Source organism: Aegilops tauschii, chromosome 4, assembly GCF_002575655.3.
Source record: "Aegilops tauschii subsp. strangulata cultivar AL8/78 chromosome 4, Aet v6.0, whole genome shotgun sequence".
NCBI classification, from domain to species: Eukaryota; Viridiplantae; Streptophyta; class Magnoliopsida; order Poales; family Poaceae; genus Aegilops; species Aegilops tauschii.
The window spans coordinates 392,248,155-392,267,997 of record NC_053038.3 but is presented as its reverse complement, the minus strand read 5'-3'; the positions used below and the strand labels follow the sequence as shown (position 1 = coordinate 392,267,997).

Sequence of the window (19,843 nt, the reverse complement as noted above, 5' to 3'; positions counted from 1 at the left end):
GATCTGCCATGCATTAGGCCATGTGCTTGAGATTCACATGGACACCATTGCATAAGAAAACATTACAGTGAAGATGGGTGTGAGGGACACTTTAAAAATATCCCCCATCACCACCCCTTCATTGGAATTACCATGAGAGAGCTCTTGCTCTTTGACATTGAATTTGAATTAGAGAGAGTGGTGGAGCAAGGATGGTACCATGGAAATAAAAAGAGGGAAAAGTGATTATATAGAGAGAGACGTGTTGTTGCTACAAATACACAAGGAGATGGGCTGATGAAGAAAGCAAGAGAATATGAGCAAACAAAGAGATAACAACTTTAGGGAGTCTATCCTTTACATGATATGAGAAAACAAACAAAAAACTCTATAATGAAAACAAGAGATAGACTGTTGATTTGTAGTGGTGATTTTATCCGGTTTATCCTGATTAACAAGATAACATTCTTCTTAATTTTTTTAAAGCAACATTTTTTGAAGTACAACCTCTGTAAATGTATGATGTTTTTGCAGTTTAATTCTTAATGTAGCATGTTACATAGGGAGTAGAAAGCAATAATTTCTTAAGTAAAATTCATAGAGGAAGCTTTTGCCCCGTTTAAAAAGAAACAGGATGCTAAATTTCAGTCGATTGAATTTTAACAAAGTCTCAGTCGATATTATATTCGCAAAGTCGTTTTCTTTTAGTTTTTTCTTCCTTTTTTATATGTTGTGTCATTTGACTGAGACTTAAGTCAATTGAGATCTAGCCACACCTTAAAAAAAAACCTTCTTTTAGAGACGGCATACGTTCATTATCCGAACAGTGGATGCGAGCTACTTCTTTTTTAGGGCTCGATGCGAGTTTATTTATTATTATTTTTTTGTGGTGAGGACGCGAGCTAGCTTTAACCCCAAACCTGGGTCCAGTGGATACATGGGCCCTGAACCTAAGCAAACCCATATCTGGAACTTGGGTCGGGCCTGGAGCTCGCCCTAACCCTACCCGGATCCCTCTCCGCACCGGCGCCGCTGCCGCTGCGGCCGCATCGCCGACTTCGATCTCCAGAGCCCCCGATTCTGCCCTTATTTGGATTTCCTCACTTGGTCTGCGTTCTCATCTCCGACGGAATTTGAGCTTGCAGGGAGCAGGTAAGCGACGCGATCCCAGTACCCTTTGTTTCCAGTTCCGAATTCCTTAGATGTCGGCTCTGTTTGCTGCTATGGATGTGTGCTAGTCCTTGTCGACATGTTCCGTTGCTCTGAATTTTTGCTTCTAGTAAGAGAGTTGGGGTATAAGTGGGTGTTAGTTTCAGGGGAAACCGTACCAAATTAAGTGTGGAACTGTTAGCAAGCTCGAACCAAAAGTTCATGGTGATCTACTTGCCATCCTTTTTTTTTCCTGAATACGCAGCGGCGCAGCGCGTCATTTCGTCGAGAAGAAAGCGCGAGCGACCAGACTTACAATGAGCACTTCACCCGCCAATCCAGATTCTGACTGAGGTTGTGGTTGTACCATAGATCGGCTCGCGTTCGGGACTGGCGCAGTGTTTAGTATTTTGGCTGCCAAATTTAGTGACGAAACCAAGCATACTGGCGCAGTGTTTAGTATTTTTGGCTTCATGACAGCTGGCATACACGTCCAGAACATCGACTCCAGGGCTACACCACTGTGCCTAGAGGAGTCGTCTAGTGGACGGCAGAACCCAGCTAGAACTGGGGAGGTGTCGTCCAGTATGCGCCGATAGCAACGTACATCATGCTCCGGAAGTCCACACCTCTGCATAGAGGATCAACATTTCGTTTGCCGCTGCCAAGCGTTGTCGGCAAGAGGATCAACATAGTGAACAGAGGCTTTTGATATCGCCGACTCCGGCCGCAACCAGGCAGGGAAATAGGTGAATTTTTTGTCCTACAGGCCAAAATCCAAAAGCCATAGTTAATCCTAATTAAACACCCCCTAAGTGCACGCCTAGGCACACTTTTTTCTGTCACTTGTTGGCTGTCACTCAGAGAGGTAAGTAGAAATTGCCGGCTGTTGTCGTGTTGAAGTGGGCATCACCTACAGGCCACTGCTGCCGCCACGCTGGAGTGCCACCAGGATGTGCCTGGCAGCGTGGGGACCAGACACACCTGCCAGGGGAAGCTGTGTGGCCGCACTCAGCCATCCACTGAGAGCGTGGGGTCGGATGAGGCGATGCTGCGAGGTGAGGCGAGCAGGGCCGCAGGGGAAGACCCCACCTCTGTGGCTGGCTGGCTGGCAGCGGCCCATGGCTAGGATGCGATGTAGGGGTCGAAGGCCCGGCCTGTAGTGAGGATGTGAGGTAGAGGTCGAAGGCGTGCATCGGTTAGTCATCTGCCTGGCAATGCACCACATCCTTTTATGCTTCTCTGTAAAAAATCATGCTTACAAAAATGTGTACTTTCCTGTGTTCAAAGTTATATCTGTAGGTGATGTTGCTTCTTGTGCTTTATTCCTTATTTATCTACTCTGCAGTTTAATCATATGCTTTGCTACAAATTGATTGTGTTGTATCAACTGCAGCTATGGAAAACATGGATGAGCATGACAGTGACGCTAATATGCCATTAGGGATAGATTCTGATGGAGCTGCTGCCTCCAGATTCAGGAAGAAGAGGTCTAAGGTGTGGGAAGAGTACAAGCCTATATATATAAATGGAGTGATCCAGAGCGCGGAATGCCACTACTGCCATACTCTCATGAGCTGCAAAGGTGCTGATGGACGTTCCAACGGAACGAGCCATTTATGGCGACATCATAATAATTGTCGAGCAAAAGAGGGATTTGACCTGAGTGAGCTGCATGATACAGACTTCCCTTATGGTATGTTTATGTTGTTTCTTTTATGCGTCATAATGTAGGTAATTGAGTAACCGATGCATGTGTATGCATTGAGGTGTATTATGCTAATCCCAGTTGGTGGAACCACTTTGCATAATATGCTGTATGTAAATTTTGTGTTGTTTTAGGTCTCTTACAGTGCTATGGTATGTCCATTCGGTAGAGCCACTTTTGCATATGTTGCTGTTTGGCTACATGCTTTTGTTAAAGTTGGTGCAAACATAATTTAATATTGCATCCATCTATGAAATATGTAACAAGAGAAGACGGCTATCTCTGTACCTGTACATAGGCAACTATCCATATTCTTAACTAGTTAACTTACAGCAGTTAGTTCAATCTTAATCTGTTTTTCCAAACGAGACACTATGTCTTCCACAGGACCTTACAAAATAAGCAGAACACAACACCGTTAATTACCAGAAACTGAACCTTACTGAATTTTGCCTACAACAACAACAACAACGAAGCCTTTAGTCCGAAACAAGTTGGGGTAGGCTAGAGCTGAAACCTATAAGATCTCGCAATGAACTCATGGTTCTGGGACATGGATAGCTAGCTTCCAAGCACTCCTGTCCATGGCTAGTTCTTTGGTGATATTTTGGTCCTTCAAATCTCTCCTACGGACTCCTCCCATGTCAAATTTGGTCTAGCCCAACCTCTCTTAACATTACAACACGCTTTAGCCGTCTGCTATGCACTGGAGCTTCTCGAGGCGTGCACTGAATATGCCCAAACTATCTCAGACGATGTTGGACAAGCTTCTCTTCAGTCGGTGTTGTCCCAACTCTATCCCGTATATTATCATTCCGGACCCGATCCTTCCTTGTATGGGCACACATCCATCTCAACATGCGCATCTTAGCTACATACACCTAACTGTTGAACATGTCACCTTTTAGTCGATCAACACTCAACGCCATATTGTGGTTTGAATTGCCGTCCTATATAACCCGCCTTTTAGCTTTTGTGGAACTCTCTTGTCACAGAGAACGCAAGCTTGGTGCCACTTCATTCATCCGGCTTTGATTCGATGGATCACATCTTCATCGATATCACCATCCTTCTGCAACATTGACCCCAAGTATCGAAGGTGTCCTTCTGAGGTACCACTTGCCCATCAAGGCTAACCTCCTCGTGCCTATTAGTACTGAAAATGAACCTCATGTACTTGGTTTTAGTTCTACTAAGCCTAAAACCTTTCGATTCCAAGGTTTTTCTCCATACCTCTTTAAGTTTCTATTGACCCCCATCCGACTATCATTGACTAGCACTACATCATCCGCAAAGAGCATACACCATGGGATATCTCCTTGTATATCCCTTGTGACCTCATCCATCACCAAAGCAAAAAGACCGGCCAGAAATTAAACAATCTTCATTGGAACATTACGTGTGCAAAAGTACTCTACAACACTAGCGTAGCTCAACGAGGAGTCTCGAGTCCATTGTGGTGCGCAACATCACGCCCGCCAGCTCGACGAGTGCATGGCGCACATTCACGCTGGCAACAGGCATCAGAGGTCACCAGGATGGGAGGTTGCGGCAGTAGCAGGTCTTCTCGTGCGCGCCCACTTGCATCCATCTTACCGCCATGCTAACCATCGTCTCTGACCGCTCGTGTTGTTCTCGGTACCACTGAACCGTGATGCCTTCAGTCGCCGCCTGCCACATGCCGGAGCTCATCACATCAGGATGAGCGATTGGGGATGGGTCGTCGCAGGGCCGGGGCTCGTCGGCCATGTGCAGGTGCCACGTGAAGAGCAGGGAGAGTGGGGGACGGAGCGCTGCGGCGCCGAGGCTTGTCGGTCATGCGCGGGCGCGACGTTCGAATAGGGAAGCGACGGGGTGGAGGTGGTGCCATGGAGCAGCAACAAGTGATGTGTCATTGATATTTGGTTGCCATGTCATCATGTAGGGAGAGACAAAATGAATTGATTGAGGAGGCAAGGGGGAGATTAAGGAAGGAGGTGCATATGACAGGTGGGCCCATGTAGTAAGTGAGAGTAGATTTTTTTTAGACTGGGATTACCTCTTTCCTATTACACCAAACAAGATTTCACTGTCATAGGGTAGGGATTGACTAGGATCGATAAATACAGGGTGCTAATTTCAGTGATTAAAAGTTCAAGGTTCGATTCCAACTACGCGTACAAAATCAAGGTTTAAAATAGACTTTTCTCCCTACCACATGACATTTTGCGGTATCTTATCTTAGGCCTTCTCCAAGTCAATGAGCACCATATGCAGGTCCTTTTGCTCCCTGTATCTCTCGGTAAGTTTTCGTACCAAGAAAATGGCTTCCATGATCGACCTCCTAGACATGAAACCAAACTGATTTTTGGTCACGACTGTCATTCTTCTTAAGCGGTGCTCAATGACTCCTATAGCTTCATTGTATGGCTCATCAGCTTAATTCCACAGTAATTAGTACAACTTTGAATATCCCCCTTGTTCTTGAAGATTCTTACCAACATACTCTGCCTCCATTCTTTTGGCATCTTGTTTGCCCGAAAAATGAGGTTGAAAAGCTTAGTTAGCCATACTATCGCTGTGTCTCTGAGGCCTCTCCACACCTCAATGGGGATACAATCAGGACCCATTGCCCTTCCTCCTTTCATCCTTTTTAAAGCATCGCAGACCTTAGACTCCCGGATTCGCCGCACAAGACGCCTGCTTGTATCATCAAAGGAGTCGTCCAGTTCAATGGTAGAGCTCTCATTCTCTCCATTGAACAACTTGTGGAAGTACTCCCACCATCTATGATTAATCTCCTTGTCCTTTACCAGGAGCTGATCTGCTCTATCCTTGATGCATTTCACTTGGTCGACATCCCTCTCTTGGATCTTGGCCATCTTATAGATGTCCCTTCCTTCGTGTTGGTCCTCATACACCAGTCCCCTTGCTTCACTCACAGCTCGCTTTGCGGCCTTCTTTGCCACCTTGTACTTCTTTATGTTGTCTGCACTCCTATCCAGGTGTAGCCGTTTGAGACAATCTTTCTTCTCCTTACTAGGTATCTTTAGCTACGCTTCTACTTTCCCTGGACACTCCAAACTCTTTTGAAGCCACCTTACAAATACAAATCGCCATCTTCATCCACATATTGCCTGCATCACCTCCTTCCTCCCAAGGGCCCTCCTTAATGACCCTCTCCTTGAAAGCCTGTGCTGCCTCCTTGAGCTTCCACCACTTCGTTCTAGCGACTTTGGCATGCTTATCTTGCTGGCCACGAATCCGAAAGTGGAAGTTAGCCACCACAAGCTTATGCTGAGGGACAAAACTCTCTCCAGGTATCACCTTACAATCTAGGCAAGCATGTCTATCTTCTCTTCTCGACAGGACGAAATCAATCTGGCTAGAGTGTTGACAACTACTAAAAGTCAGTAGACGTGATTCTTCCTTTCTAAAGAGGGTGTTAGTTTCGATCATATCGTAGGCTAGAGCAAAGCTTAGGACATCTTGTCCTTCTTGATTCCTGATGCGATAGCCAAAGCCCTCATGCACCCCTTCAAAACTTGTGTTAGATGTACCCACGTGGCCACTGAGATCTCCTATGAAGAGCTTGTCGCCAATAAGTACACTCCTAACCATGTCCTCCAGACCTTCCCAGAACTCCATCTTGGTGTTCTCATTGCGGCCTACTTGCGGGGGCCGATAACATTGAGAATTAAGTCCCCAACTACCAGCTTGACCAGGATAATCCGGTCCCCAATCATGGAGTTCTCATTGTGGCCTACTTGTGGGGTATACGCGCTGATAACTTTGAGAACCAAGTCCCCAACTACTAGCTTGACCAGGATAATCCGGTCCCCATGCCTCTTGACGTCTACCACCCCATACTTGAGACTCTTGTTGATCAAGATGCCTACTCCATTTCTGTTTGCAGTTGTCTGCGTGTACCACAGCTTGAAGCCAGTGTCCTCCCACCTCCATCGCCTTATGTGCTCTTCATTTGGTTTCTTGGACGCAACGGATATTAACACCTCTCCTCTTCGATGTATCAACTAGCTCCTGTAGTTTAGCTGCCAGGGACCCTACGTTCCAGCTAAGCGGGTCCTCCTAGGCTCAGCTAGCTTCCTTACCCTTCGCACTCGTTGAGTCAAATGCGAAGACCCTTGCTCATTTTTCACTGCACCCGGGCGTCGATGCAGCGCGCCACTAAGGATGCGACGACCTGATCCTTGCTCACTTGTCACTGTATCTAGATCAACATACGGCACCACCAAGGGGGTGACGGCCTGGCCCTTGCTCATTTGACACCACACCGGGTGGAATATATATGGCGCATCGCTAAGAAGGCTACACCCCAATGATGTTCTTTTGGTTTCATCTCCATAAGAGTGGCTGAGTTTTGACGTTGGCTCGCCAAGCCTATCACACCCCTCCTCCTTCACCCGGGCTTGGGACCGGCTATGTCGAGACAACATAGGCGGAGTTCTTATTGATTTTAGCCTATTTATAAAAATTTGGATACTGTATGCGTTTGGTTAATTTGGGTAATATGGTCTGGAAGAGCACGACGCTGCTAGATGAGCTGGACCTGTTCGGTTAGTTCGGCAGAACAAATCCTCTTCAGTTTTGTACCGATGTAACCAAACTTTCAGTGGTTCATGATCTATGCGCAAAACGTGTGAAGTTTTTGTATCAGAAGGAGAACACCGAGAAGGCTCAAAAGTTTACAAGGGTAAATTGACAAAACAAGAGCAACCAAAAGGGAAAAGCTCTAAACTAATCATGTCCAAAAGCTAACAAAACCAAGGAAGAATGCCAAGACAAAGCCAAAACCCTACAGCTATCAGATGCACAGTCCTAGATGGCAGCCATGCATTAAGCAATCAAGCTTCTAATACATTAGTGATATTAATTAAGGGGTATGTTAATAATATCTCAGTTCAACGACTGATGGCATACTTCAAGCAGTCATGTTGATTCTACCAGTCAGTTGTCCTTCTTGCTGCACTTGCTAACTTAATGAGAAAATTGAATACATGGTTACATTCAGGATACCCGGCACACTGTTCATCTGCTAGATCAGTGATTACAGGTTACAAATTCGGATTTTGTTTGGCAAGTTACAATTAAATTATAAATAAGATTCTTTACACGACTATACATAAGATCTACAAAGCACGGACACGGCATAAACAGCTATATCGGCATCCTAGTATGGGTGGACACGGCGATACGCGTATCCTGTAGTATCCCATCTTTTCCGAATTAAAAAAAAACTAAATAGGGATATGCTGTGGACACGGTGGGGCCTCTGGAGGCCAGTAACGGCCCTATACAAACCCTATTATTGGCAGGTTTGCACGCATGAGCGCCACAAAAGGGACGAGCTGCTCCAGGCTCCAGCGACTCCGCCACTGCCGCTGTTTTCTCCAAGACCAGCAGCCTCTCCTCCCGACGGCAACCATGCTCAAGTAGGTAACCTCGATCTCTTCATCTCTTTGTGACTCATTTTTTTGCTGTTGAGCTGCTGCTGCTAGCTTCCCCATGCGGCCATGCTGTTGCTGCTTGGGTTTTTGATTAGCTGCATGCTGTTGTGCTGCTTGAATGCTTTTGGTTGGGTTCTTTTCTTCGTGCTGCTGTTGAGCGTTGATTGTCATTGCTGCTTGCTGTTAGGGAGCATGGCATCTGGGAGCGCCGCCGCCGGTAGCCAATCGTTCGTGGGTGAGAGTGTAGAGCTCCTATTTATCATGTTATTAGTGGACTGTGTTATGCTGTCATGTTGTGTCTACTGTCTAGTGTGTACTACGGTTTATTTTTGTAATACCGCGTCACGTTGGGAGCTTGAGATTGCCAAACCATACTGCACTTGGGAGCCAAGTACATTGGACATTTGGAAAGCAAATGTCTTTACTGTTTTCATGTTCTGTACCACTTAAGATTATGTCTTCTTAAGTTTCTAATACTAGCATTTGATGTATTTTGCAAGTTGCAATGACATGGGCCTGGAGGATCAATTAATTCAATCATTGAGCACTTGAAAAAGGAGACAGCAAATGGGGCAGTATTCTGATCTCATCTCAGTTTCTCATTATTATTTTTGTCTTTAACTCCTTATTACATGGTGTATTTTTAATTTATATATTCTCGTATTCCGGTGTGGCTGTTTTTGGAAAATGCCGTATCCCGTGTCCCCGTATGCGTATCGCCGTGTCCGTGTCCTCATATCCGTGCTTTTTAGCATAAGATTTGGATCTTTATTATCATTAGGTATGGGCAATGTGTTGTGCTTTACTTTAGAGATTTTGTTGTTTACCACTTTACTGTAAATTAAGGGTGCAAGCAGCAGCTTTATTATAAGTTATATCTTTAATCTTAAAGGTATATTCTGACTAACTTATGCGTGCTTCATGCATAGTAGGTGTGAATGACATTGATCCACTGAACCAGATTCTTCCAGAGCCACTTGATGACATGAACTTGGTAAATCATAGTGAGAACGACAGATTGAGATCGAAGGTATGGATGGACTTTACACCTGTCTATGTTGAGGGGAGAATCCATGGTGCTGACTGTGTCCATTGCCACACACGACTTAGTGCAGAAAAAAGTACAGGCGATTTAAACCAACACACTCAGACTTGTTCAGCACGGGCTGGAACTAGTGTAAATCATCAGAAAGGTGGGCTTTTTTCGTCCAGTGTACCAATTTTTAAATCTAGGGTGAAGGATGAACTTTTACCTGCCTTGACAAATGGTAAAGTTCAGATTGCAGAATATGCTAGCAGGTTCCACTTGGGTTATAATTCTGGTGACAGAACTTGTCAAAATCAGCACATTCTGGCTTTACCAGCAGACAACATGACCCCAATGGAACAAGATAAGTCGTCTGCTCGTACTCCAGATATCAAGATCAGGAAATTTGATCAAGAAGCATCTTATCAAGAGCTAACTAGGATGATAATAATGCATGACTATCCCCTGTCAATTGTGGAGCATGAAGAAATGAAAAGATTTGCGAAGGGCCTTAACCCTGTGTTTAACATGGCTTCGAGCCTAGATATAGAAGAATATTCAACTCTGCTGTTTCAGAAAGAGAAGTCTGACCTTAAGGAGAAAATTGCACTTTCGTCACGGCGAGTTTCGTTATCAGCAAGTGTGTGGGTCCCTCATGGAGCTGAGCCCACAATAAAGTACCTGTGTTTGACCGCGCATTTTATTGATTCTGAATGGAAGCTTCAAAGGAGAATAATCAAGTTTGGTGTGCTTTGGTCCTCACCTTCTGATTTGGAAAGGATGATACACTGTAAGGAGGCTTGTGTGCTAGAATCTGAGGTTGGGGCGTATAATGTCATATGGGAAGCTATAAGAGAGTGGAATCTTGACAGGAAGCTTTTCTGCTTGACATCTGTAAGCGAAATAAGAAACAGCGGAAGTATCTCAAAGCTGAAGGACATGCTTATACAGAGGAACTGTCTTCCTATTAGAGGTGAGCTATACAATATTGCTTGTGTGGATGATATGCTTGACAGCGTTCTTTCGAAAGGGCAACCATTGCTTTACCGTGTCGGTGATCTGCTAGAGAGATTTATTCAAGCATGTGCATCTTCATCGCTGACTCAGCAGCAGCTTTTGGAAGTTGCTAATGATGTTGGTATGAAGTGCCCCCATGAAGATGCAAAATGGTGGCATAAAATTTACTTTAGACTTGAGGTGCTTTTGCATTTCAAGAAGTTACTTCCCTCTGAAGAATTTGTATCTGTGGAAGAAATGAAAATTGTTGAGCCTATCTATAAGATTTTGAGGGTTTTCTATCGAGTCGTTGAAGTAATGTCTGGGCCTGTTTGCCTGACAGCAAATATGTACTTCCATGAAGTATGGAAAGTCAGGACGATTTTGCAAGAAGAAGCATGTACTGAACACTCCGACGTTGCTAGCATGATTAGAGAGATGCAGGAAGCATTCAATGAATATTGGGCAAAGTCGTACTTGTGGTTGTCAGTGCCTGTTGTTCTTGATCCGAGATTCAAAATTACTTTTATCGAGTTCCGTCTTAAACGAGCTTTTGGCACTGATGCAACAAAGTATGTAAATGATGTAGCTGAAATAGTGAGGGAATTGTTTCATGAATATTGCACCCCTGTGGATCAGCCGAATGTTAAGACTTCAAATTGCGAAGTTCACAATGTTGAAATAGATGGATTTGACAGTGATTTATTGGAAGATTGGGATCAGCATCTTACTGCACAGACAAGGAGTCAACTATTGTCGGAGCTTGACAGCTATCTTGAAGATGGTCTTCTTCCACGGAAGGATGATTTTGATATTCTAAACTGGTGGATGAGTCATTCTTCAAAGTATCCAACCCTCTCAAAAATGGTGCAGGATGTCTTGGCAATGCCATCATCAGCTGTTCACTGCCAGGCAGCATTCAGCAGTGAGGGCCCAGTAATTCATAAGCAATGGAGCACATTAAACATCAAGACAATTGAAGCACTTGTGTGTACCCGAGATTGGATTAGCTAGGTGGTAAGTTCTGCACTTTGGTTGTTCTATTTACATACTTGCTGGCTTCGTTGAGACCCTAAAAAGAAGCATGCGCAATCTTATTAGACCACAGCTTAATTTTGCATCTTGACTCGTAAGAGAAACATCAGACAGACTTTTAGAAGTCTCATATATTGGTTCCATTTTCTATTAATAGAAATTATGCTTACAGTATCTACCATAACACGGCAACATCAGCAACAGAACACCACCTCAAAAACAAAAGACCCACAGGAGTAACTAAGAGACGGGAAGGAAAAACTACTGCAGCGGCGAAGCAATGCAAACTGGAGAAAACAACGCCCAATCCTTGTGCCTTCATGAGCCTGTTAGTCAGAGTCCATGGCGTCCAGCTCTTCCCTGCACAAAACACTTCAGATGTGACGTGTCCCAGCAGCCTTGTGCAGAACTGCAGCTCCTACCATGCAGTCTACTTCACCTTCAGATTGCTCACCAGTTAAGCCAATAACAAACCTGAAACACCACTGTGGTGGGATCACAGGGCCATAAAGATTGAAAACAAGCTGAATTCCCAGCCTTCCAGATACCCCATCACAGCGGCTACCCCAAAATTTAGAAGTTTCTTCATACTCCCCCTTAACCCTCTTAGCCAAACGTTAATATAATGGTTGGCGCTATGGGCTGGGCAGTTTGCTCCAACCACACAGCCGACAACATTCCAAATAAATCTAGCCGGGGGCAGGTGAAGAATAAGTGGTCAATTAACTCGTCACCTCCGCAGAAGGAGTGAAGTGCATCCTATGTCCTTGAACTATTTCAGAGGTGTCACATAGGTCCTCAAACTATGAAAAGTGCCATTAAGGTCCTCGAGGTGCAATAAGTGTGTACATGAGTGACACATCTGAAATAGTTTGAGGACCTATGCGACACCTCTGAAATAGTTCGAGGACATAGATGGCACACATATTGCACTTCGAGGACCTGGATGACTATTTTCATAGCTTGAGGACCTATGTGACACCTCTGAAATAGTTCGAGGACCTAGGATGCACTTCACTCCCGCAGAAGAGACAAGCTTTTGGGCATACACCTCCCCTGTGCAGCAGAACATCTCTGGTAACGATGCTTCTCTTAAGCACTAACCAGAGAAAAGTTTTGACTTGCAGGGGGAATTTGCATTTCCAAAGAGGCCTAAAAGGGACTTCCCAACGTTCTGCATTGCCAAGTAAAAGGATCTAGAGCATGATTGGTTCGATGCCAAAAGTTGGCATGCCAATATTTGGGAAATGCCAAACGTTGGCTAGCGATTGGTTGACTACCAACTTTTCTTGCCAACCTCACAAAAAGTTGCCAACTTTTGGCAGCTTATCATTTGCCAAATGTTGGCTTGCTTATATTGTCAATGCGATCTAGTTGGGGAAAGAGACGTGCAATGGAAGCACTTCCAATCCCCCCATTCACAATATTCCGCAGGTTTGTAGAAAGTGGAAAATAGCCTAGGGAAGGAATCATCAAGGCTGTTATTGCGCAGCCAGATATCCTTCCGAAAGATAGTTTTCCTCCCATCTCCCACCTTAATCCTACATGACCAAAAGAGAGGTTCATTTCCATATTCCCTTGCTCAGCTTAGCTTGCCTACTTGGCACATTCAAGTCGGAGGCCAGGCAATGGCTGTTCTGCTTCCAGCGATTCCTCTGTCTAGTGGCTAGGGGTGTCTGAGTTGTATTCTCCAGGTGTTCCCCTTCTTAGGGCTTGTACAAACTCTTCTTTGTACAAAGCATCGAAAACGCAAGTCTTTCGTTCTTGTGAAACAAACTTCCATGTGCCCTTGCCAAAAATGAGAGTCCCAGGCTTTTAGTGATGACTTGGCCTAGAGAGCAATTGCTTAAATACATTTTGGAGAGAATTTCCTGTCAAGGCCCAGTGTCATTGAATAACTAACATAACCACTCGGTTAGCAAAGAGGTGATAAGCACCCCCACCCTGGTTCTTTGGCATACATACCTTTGGCCAACCACCAAATGATTATTATTTTGGCACATGTTAAGTTGTGGCTAGACTGCACAAGGTATTCCATCTGATCCAAATTGATTGACGCGGCTTTAGTACAACTTTAGCACAAAGTTGTACTAAAGCAGCGTCAATTAATATGGATGGGAGGGAGTACTACTGTTCAAGTAAAATCATCCAGTCGCATACAAGTGCCAATTAGTTTATTAAATCATGCTTCTTAATTCTCTGGTGGTGATGTTTTTCTAACATGAGAGGTTTTCCACCAATAATTTTGCAGGCTCCATGTTATGCTACAGAATGCTCTTCATGGAGAGAAGGCTATGCGTTGTACAAATACCCATTCTTCTTCTAACATTGGAGGATGCTATTGCTAGGACGACTTGCTAACGAACCATTCTATTTCGGTGCCGGACATAGTTTCACAGCGTCTCAAACATTTCTGCATTCCTCTCTCAAACAAATGTACACATCGGCTTGTCGCAGAAGCTTGTTCTTGGGGTGTATCATGCTATGTTGTTCCCTGTGTTTAGATCTGGGGCTCCTGCTCAGACACTCGCGTGCACAGTGCCTATGGTTCGCTCCTGTTTTAACCTAACGAAGATCAGTTGTGTAAATTGTATGGAAGACATTGCTGTACAATTTACTAGTGGCCATTACGTTTGTTGGATATGCCGTGGAAGGTTCTGGTGTGGTGTGAATGAGATGGCTGTTGTCTGGGGCGGACAGCATCGTGTGGAAACTTGAGCCCTCCATAGGATCTCTATATAAAGAGATTCAAATATGTGCCCCGTTATGACGTTATGGAAATTTGGAAAGCTAGAATCCCGGGTAAGGCCTCCTTTGGTTCATAGCGTAGAAAAATCATAAAAATCATATAAAATAAGATGACATGTATCTTAAATTCTATGAATAAAAATAAAACAAAAGATATCCTTCGGTTAAAATCATAGAATCTTTTTCAGTTTTGCTAAAGCACATTTAGATGTGCCATATGTATTGCACATCTAAGTCCTATGTCATTGATCTTACATTGAGATTCGTGTCAATATTTTCTTTTTCTTTTTTCTTTTTCCTCTTTATACTTGATTCACTCATTTAGATGTGTAATAACTAGAGCACATCTAGATGTGCCCTAGACACACCCAGTTTTGCTAAAGCACATCTAGATGTGCCCTAAGTATTGCACATCTAAGTACAATGTCATTGATTTTACGTGAAGATTCGTGCAAACGTTTTCTTTGGTGTTTTTTCTTTTTCTTCCTAGTTTGATTGAGTCACTTAGATGTGCAATAACTATGACACATCTAGATGTGTCCTAGACATACCTAATCTTTTTTATCAGAGTCTAGACTAATGTTTATTTTTCTATGAAGTGTGAAATATAAGAAAAGTCCCTCCATAGAAATATGATTAGATTTGTAGGAACCAAAGGATGCCAAAGGAATTTTTTCTATAGATATTCTATCCTATAGAATTCCTACAAAATTCCTTATACCAAAGGAGGCCTAACCAAAATTTCTTATGGCAAGTCGCTAGGAACAAGTGTGGTCAAGATGAAACTTGCAACCATATTCTTTGTCGGTGTATCGTTGTGAGTCAAGCAAAAAAAAAGTTGTATTGTTATGAGGTTCATCTGAGTGTTATCCAAGAGGCAACGGGTTGTGCCCAGAACCCGGTGGGTTTCAGCGAACTTCAACATCTCACTGCGGGGACCCAGGGCAAGAATAGGAGGCTTGTGTGGTTCGGCGTTGTGACGGCTGCTTGGTCACTTCGGACCTCACGCAAAATAGCTCTTGTAGAGGGGCGTATATTCAAGCAACTGGATGATCTTGTTTATAAACTTGTTGTGGATGATCTTGTTTATAAACTTGTTGTGGATGATGTTGTGATATTGCAGCCGTGGAGACCTCTAAGGAGACGACAAGGCGTACAACTACCTGATCAGCTTATCGCCAATCTGCGGGTGAAAAGCCACAACCTTCGTATTGCTTCACGGTAGGGCAACAACTGATAGGGGAGCCATCTGTGTAGCATCGCCCGGCAAGGTTTCATGGTTATATCTAGCCCTCATAGTGACTTGTTAGGGTTCACTTTGTGTTTGCATGCGCCGTGTCGCTATGTCAAGCCTTGTTCGGTACTGTATCAGACTTATTTATTTTTTGCTAGACTATTTGTTGTAAACCCTAAACCTTAAGGGCCTCATCCTAAGGCTAGGCAATCGTCTCTTCTCTAAAAAAAGATGAGAATTCTTTTTTTTAGGAGAAATGAGGAAGTCTCGCGGACAACAGCCACACCTAGACAACAACACCTTGATGACAGCTGCACCAATCGGATCTTGTTTATAAACTTCTTGGTGAATCATGGGTTAAGTGGGACATGTGAGGATGTTACAGGGCCCAGTGCGACATCATTCACGTCATGGCGGACATTGGTGAAGAGGCTGGAATAATGGAGGTATGTGTAGTTTAGGGGGCCACCCCCCCCCCCCCCCCCCCCCCCCCCACATCGGAAATATGATGACGACATGGCTATCATGGATACGACTAAATTTTGTGCATATATGTATATTTGTGAGGTGATTTCTAATAAAATTATGCAATAATTTATTTATGTTATATAGGACAAAAATATTTCACCTATTATTTCAGGCGGCCACTTCGGTAGTTTCCTAGAGGAATGATGACTTCGTCTGCTCCCTCTACGACCGGGTGTCTAGGACGGTGATCTACACTTGCTGGGATATATGAAAGAAACGGAACATAAGGGTATTTGATTGGGAAACACTCCCAACTAATGGAGTTTTCCACCTCCATCAAACAAGATGTGCTACTGCCTACAACTTCCATGCACTGGATCTCAGACTACGAGAATGATCCACCACAGGAACCGGACTATTTTTTTTCTTTTATATCTTTGTTTTGTTGGTTCAGGCCACCTTTGACTGAACCTTGTAACACAACATTACCCCTCTTAATATATCGGCAGAACACTGCCAATTTTTCTAATAGCAATGAAATAAGCCGGCACTGTATAACATGCAGCTAGCTTGCTGTTCTGGCATTTTCCACTTTTTAAGTATTTCTTTCTCTATATCTGCAAGTTGGGTTGTCGATCTATCCTGGAGTGGATTTTGTGCTACAGCCTCTAAAAGTAACAGGTCCAGGAAATAACTTGTTATGATCGGCATATTAGGTGAGCTGTGGCCCAAATTATCTTATCGTTATTAGGGGCTTAGCCCAATTATCTTATCGGTATTAGGGTTATTTGTTTAGGAGTCAAGTAAACCTCTCTATATAAGGAGAGGAGATGTATCAATCTAATCAAGCAAGAAGCAATCAATATTTGCTCGGCTTCCCTTAGAGAGCCGGGAGACCTAACCCTAGCCGCCTCTTGCGCCGCTGCCGCCTCTTCTCCACCACACAAGGACGGCGCCCAGCCGCCGGCCGCCGCGTCCTCGACCTCGTCTTTCTCCATCTTTCCCCTACAATCTCTGTCCTAGAACCGGCAGAACCCTAACTCCTAACACCTTGGTATCAGGTAGCTCAGTTCCAATCATGTCTTCGCCGCCGCCCATCCCGTCGCTTCCGCTGCCGACCGTCACCACCACGCCGCTGGCCTTCTCCACCGCGCCGCTGCCCTCCCCGTCCGCGCCGCTGCTCGCATCCTCCGGCACCGCCACCACCCAGATGACGGCGCCCTCCACCACACCACCGGCCGCCGTCTACTCCCCGGCGGAGATCATCGGGGTCCTCAACGATCTCGTCACCGCCGTCCAGGGATACGGCTATACCTAGCCGGCCCCTACGGGCCGCCGGCCGCCGCGACCGGGCCAGCCGCCCTGCCGTGGTATTTGGCACCTGCGGCGTCGACCGGGCCTCTACACCACCATTGGCCGCTTCAGTCGCTGCGCCCCAATGGCCGCAGTGGCCGGCGCCGGCCCTCGCCGCGTCACCCATGCCACCCGGGTCCTCGCCGCCACCACCCTGGCAGCCGCCGCACCCTGGGGCCACTGCAACGCTGGTCGGGCCGCTGCAGCCCTCGCTGCAGCTACAGCCAGCCCCCGCCCCGATCTGGCCACAATGGCCGGCCGCGGCCATCGCCGCACCCGCCGCCTCCGCCGTTTCCAGGCAGCAGCAGCTGCCGCTGCCGGCGCCTCCGCCGCCCAGCACCGAGCTGACTACAACCGCGCCGGCGGCGTGCCGATTCAGCAAGTGCGGTTCCCACCCTCGCCGTCCCAGCTTCCGGCCTGGTTGGCCGGGACGTCACTGCCGCCAGTCTACACCATGGCTGCGGACCAGCCGGCGCCCTCCCTGTCGTACGACAGGCCCTTCGGCTCCGCGGGTTTCCACGCTGGCTTCGATGGGCCACCGCTTTTCTGCGGACCACCTGTGCACACGGACCAACGCCATCCTCTTCGCTGCTCCGTACCGCCGAGCCGTACACTCATGGCGGTCATGCTCAGACACCGCCGCGCTTCACCAAGCTCGCCTTCGCCACCTATGACGGCGCCGAGGACCCCCTCAACTGGCTCAACCAGTGCGAGCAGTTCTTCCGGGGGCAACGGACGCTCGCGTCAGACTGCACCTGGCTCACCTCTTATCACCTCCGCGGCGCCGCACAGATGTGGTACTACGCCCTCGAGCAGGACGAGGGCGGCATGCCCCCATGGGAGCGTTTTCGCGAGTTCTGCCTCCTTCGATTCGGACTACCGATACGTGGGAGCCGGCTGGCGGAGTTGGGCCGCCTTCCCTTCACCTCTACGGTGCAGGACTACACCGACCGCTTTCAGGCCTTGGCGTGCCATGCGTCCGGCGTGATGGCTCACCAGCGGGCCGAACTCCTCGTCGGCGGTCTGCTAGATCATATCCGTGTGGACGTCGAGCTGCAGGGACCCCAGGACCTCCAGACGGCCATGTACTACGCCCACGCGTTTGAGCGCCGCGCGGTGGCCATCCAGCAGGCATCACCGTCCCGGGCTGCTGGGCCGCCACCCTGGCCGGATGTTCCCGTGCGTAGGGTCGGCCTGCTCAGGCTTCCGCGGCACCCCTTGCCGCGACCGCGGCGCGCCCGTTCCGCCGGCTCACCTCGGCCAAGCTACTCGAGCGTCGCCGCCAAGGGTTGTGCTTCAACTGCGACGAGACCTACATGCCCGGCCACGTCTGCCCCGACTCTTCTACCTGGAGGCTGCAGACTACATTGAGGAGGACGCCGTCGCCGCCGGGCTCGGAGACCTGGCCGCCCCAGCTGTCGCGGAGGTGTTTGACGCTGGTTGATCACCTCGAGGAGTTCAGCAAGCGCTTCCCCGCCTTACAGCTCGAGGACGAGCTGTTTGTGCAGGCGAGGAGAAGTGTTATGACCGGCATATTAGGTGGTCTGTGGCCCAAGTTATCTTATCGTTATTAGGGGCTTAGCCCAATTATCTTATCGTTATTAGGGTCGTTTGCTTAGGAGTCAAGTAAACCTCTCTATATAAGGAGAGGAGATGTATCAATCTAATCAAGCAAGAAGCAATCAGTATTTGCTCGGCTTCCCTTAGGGAGCCGGGAGACCTAACCCTAGCCGCCTCTTGTGCCGCCGCCGCCTCTTCTCCACCACGCAAGGACGGCGCCCAGCCGCCGTGCCCTCGACCTCGTCTTCCTCCATCTTTCCCCTACAATCTCCGCCCTAAAACCGGCAGAACCCTAGCTCCTAACATAACTTCTCTCCTATCTAAATGTTTTGTTGAACCCCCGGATTGACCATATATATTGCATGCTATCGATCCACAATGGATTTTCTTCCATTGTTTTCAGTAATCAAGATGCCACAATGGGCTCCAAAAAAACTTTGATTTTCCTACCTATGATGTCCATTCAGTTGTTTGGATGCATATTATGCTCAATACATTTATATTACAATCATTACAATATGTCTCAAAGAAGCCGACAAAAAATTTCACTACAACACGCGGGGCATTTTCTAGTTTTACAAGTGCACATGACATAGCACTATTAACATCCATGAATTATTCCTCAAAAAATACATCCATGAATTATTTCATATTTTTCAGAAACCAAAAATAAAAAGATAGAACATGGACCGCACGTACGGACAACTAGTTGCACAAAATCCAGAGTAACATAGGCTTTGATAAAAGTGCTCTTTAATTGCCTTGCGGCCTGTCATTCCAGCCGTGGCCAATATTTGGTTTAGGCTTGTAGCGCAGCTGATTAGCTGTTTAATAAAACCTTGATGTCTAGAACCACCGTGTCAAGGCAGCGTGCCATCAAAATGCCGTGCGGTGCAGTTGTACACAGTAAATACCCACTCTGTCTCAAAATGTAAGACGTCTTGTATTTTGAAGCACAGAGCGTATCAGGCTGGCACTGGTCAAAACCACGCTGCCTGTATGAGAGAGTCCTCAGTTTACTTTTCTTTTCTGGATGCTCTACTCTACTGCCAACAAGATAGTTTAAAAAAAAGTACTACCCGTCCAATAACCACCAGTTCGCAAATGCAAAGCTCTAGTTGGAAATTAACATGACAATG

At 46.4% G+C, this 19,843-nt stretch overlaps 1 protein-coding gene across 4 annotated transcripts; it reads left to right on the top strand.

Moving 5' to 3' along the window:
• The first annotated feature begins 906 nt into the window (after positions 1-906).
• On the top strand, positions 907-13,984 carry LOC109783630 (zinc finger BED domain-containing protein RICESLEEPER 2). 4 transcript variants are annotated; one of them, XM_020342219.4, is made up of 4 exons: positions 907-1,131; positions 2,525-2,824; positions 9,216-11,323; positions 13,593-13,984. In XM_020342219.4, exons 2-3 carry the CDS (start codon positions 2,527-2,529, stop codon positions 11,318-11,320), a joined length of 2,403 nt encoding a protein of 800 aa, XP_020197808.1. In that variant the 5' UTR covers positions 907-1,131; positions 2,525-2,526; the 3' UTR covers positions 11,321-11,323; positions 13,593-13,984. The 4 variants fall into 4 exon arrangements, with proteins under 4 accessions (XP_020197808.1, XP_073352916.1, XP_073352918.1 ...); XM_073496815.1 differs by having other exon boundaries at positions 9,213-11,323; XM_073496817.1 differs by lacking the exons at positions 907-1,131; positions 2,525-2,824 and adding exons at positions 8,153-8,268; positions 8,784-9,064.
• Positions 13,985-19,843: the final 5,859 nt, after the last annotated feature.

Excerpts from the sequence above, each read along its gene's own strand:
- LOC109783630 (XM_073496815.1), top strand. The coding sequence starts at position 2,527 with ATGGAAAACATGGATGAGCATGACAGTGACGCTAATATGCCATTAGGG. Across the intron at positions 2,825-9,212 it reads TGATACAGACTTCCCTTATG|TAGGTGTGAATGACATTGAT; the intron begins GTATGTTTATGT and ends CTTCATGCATAG.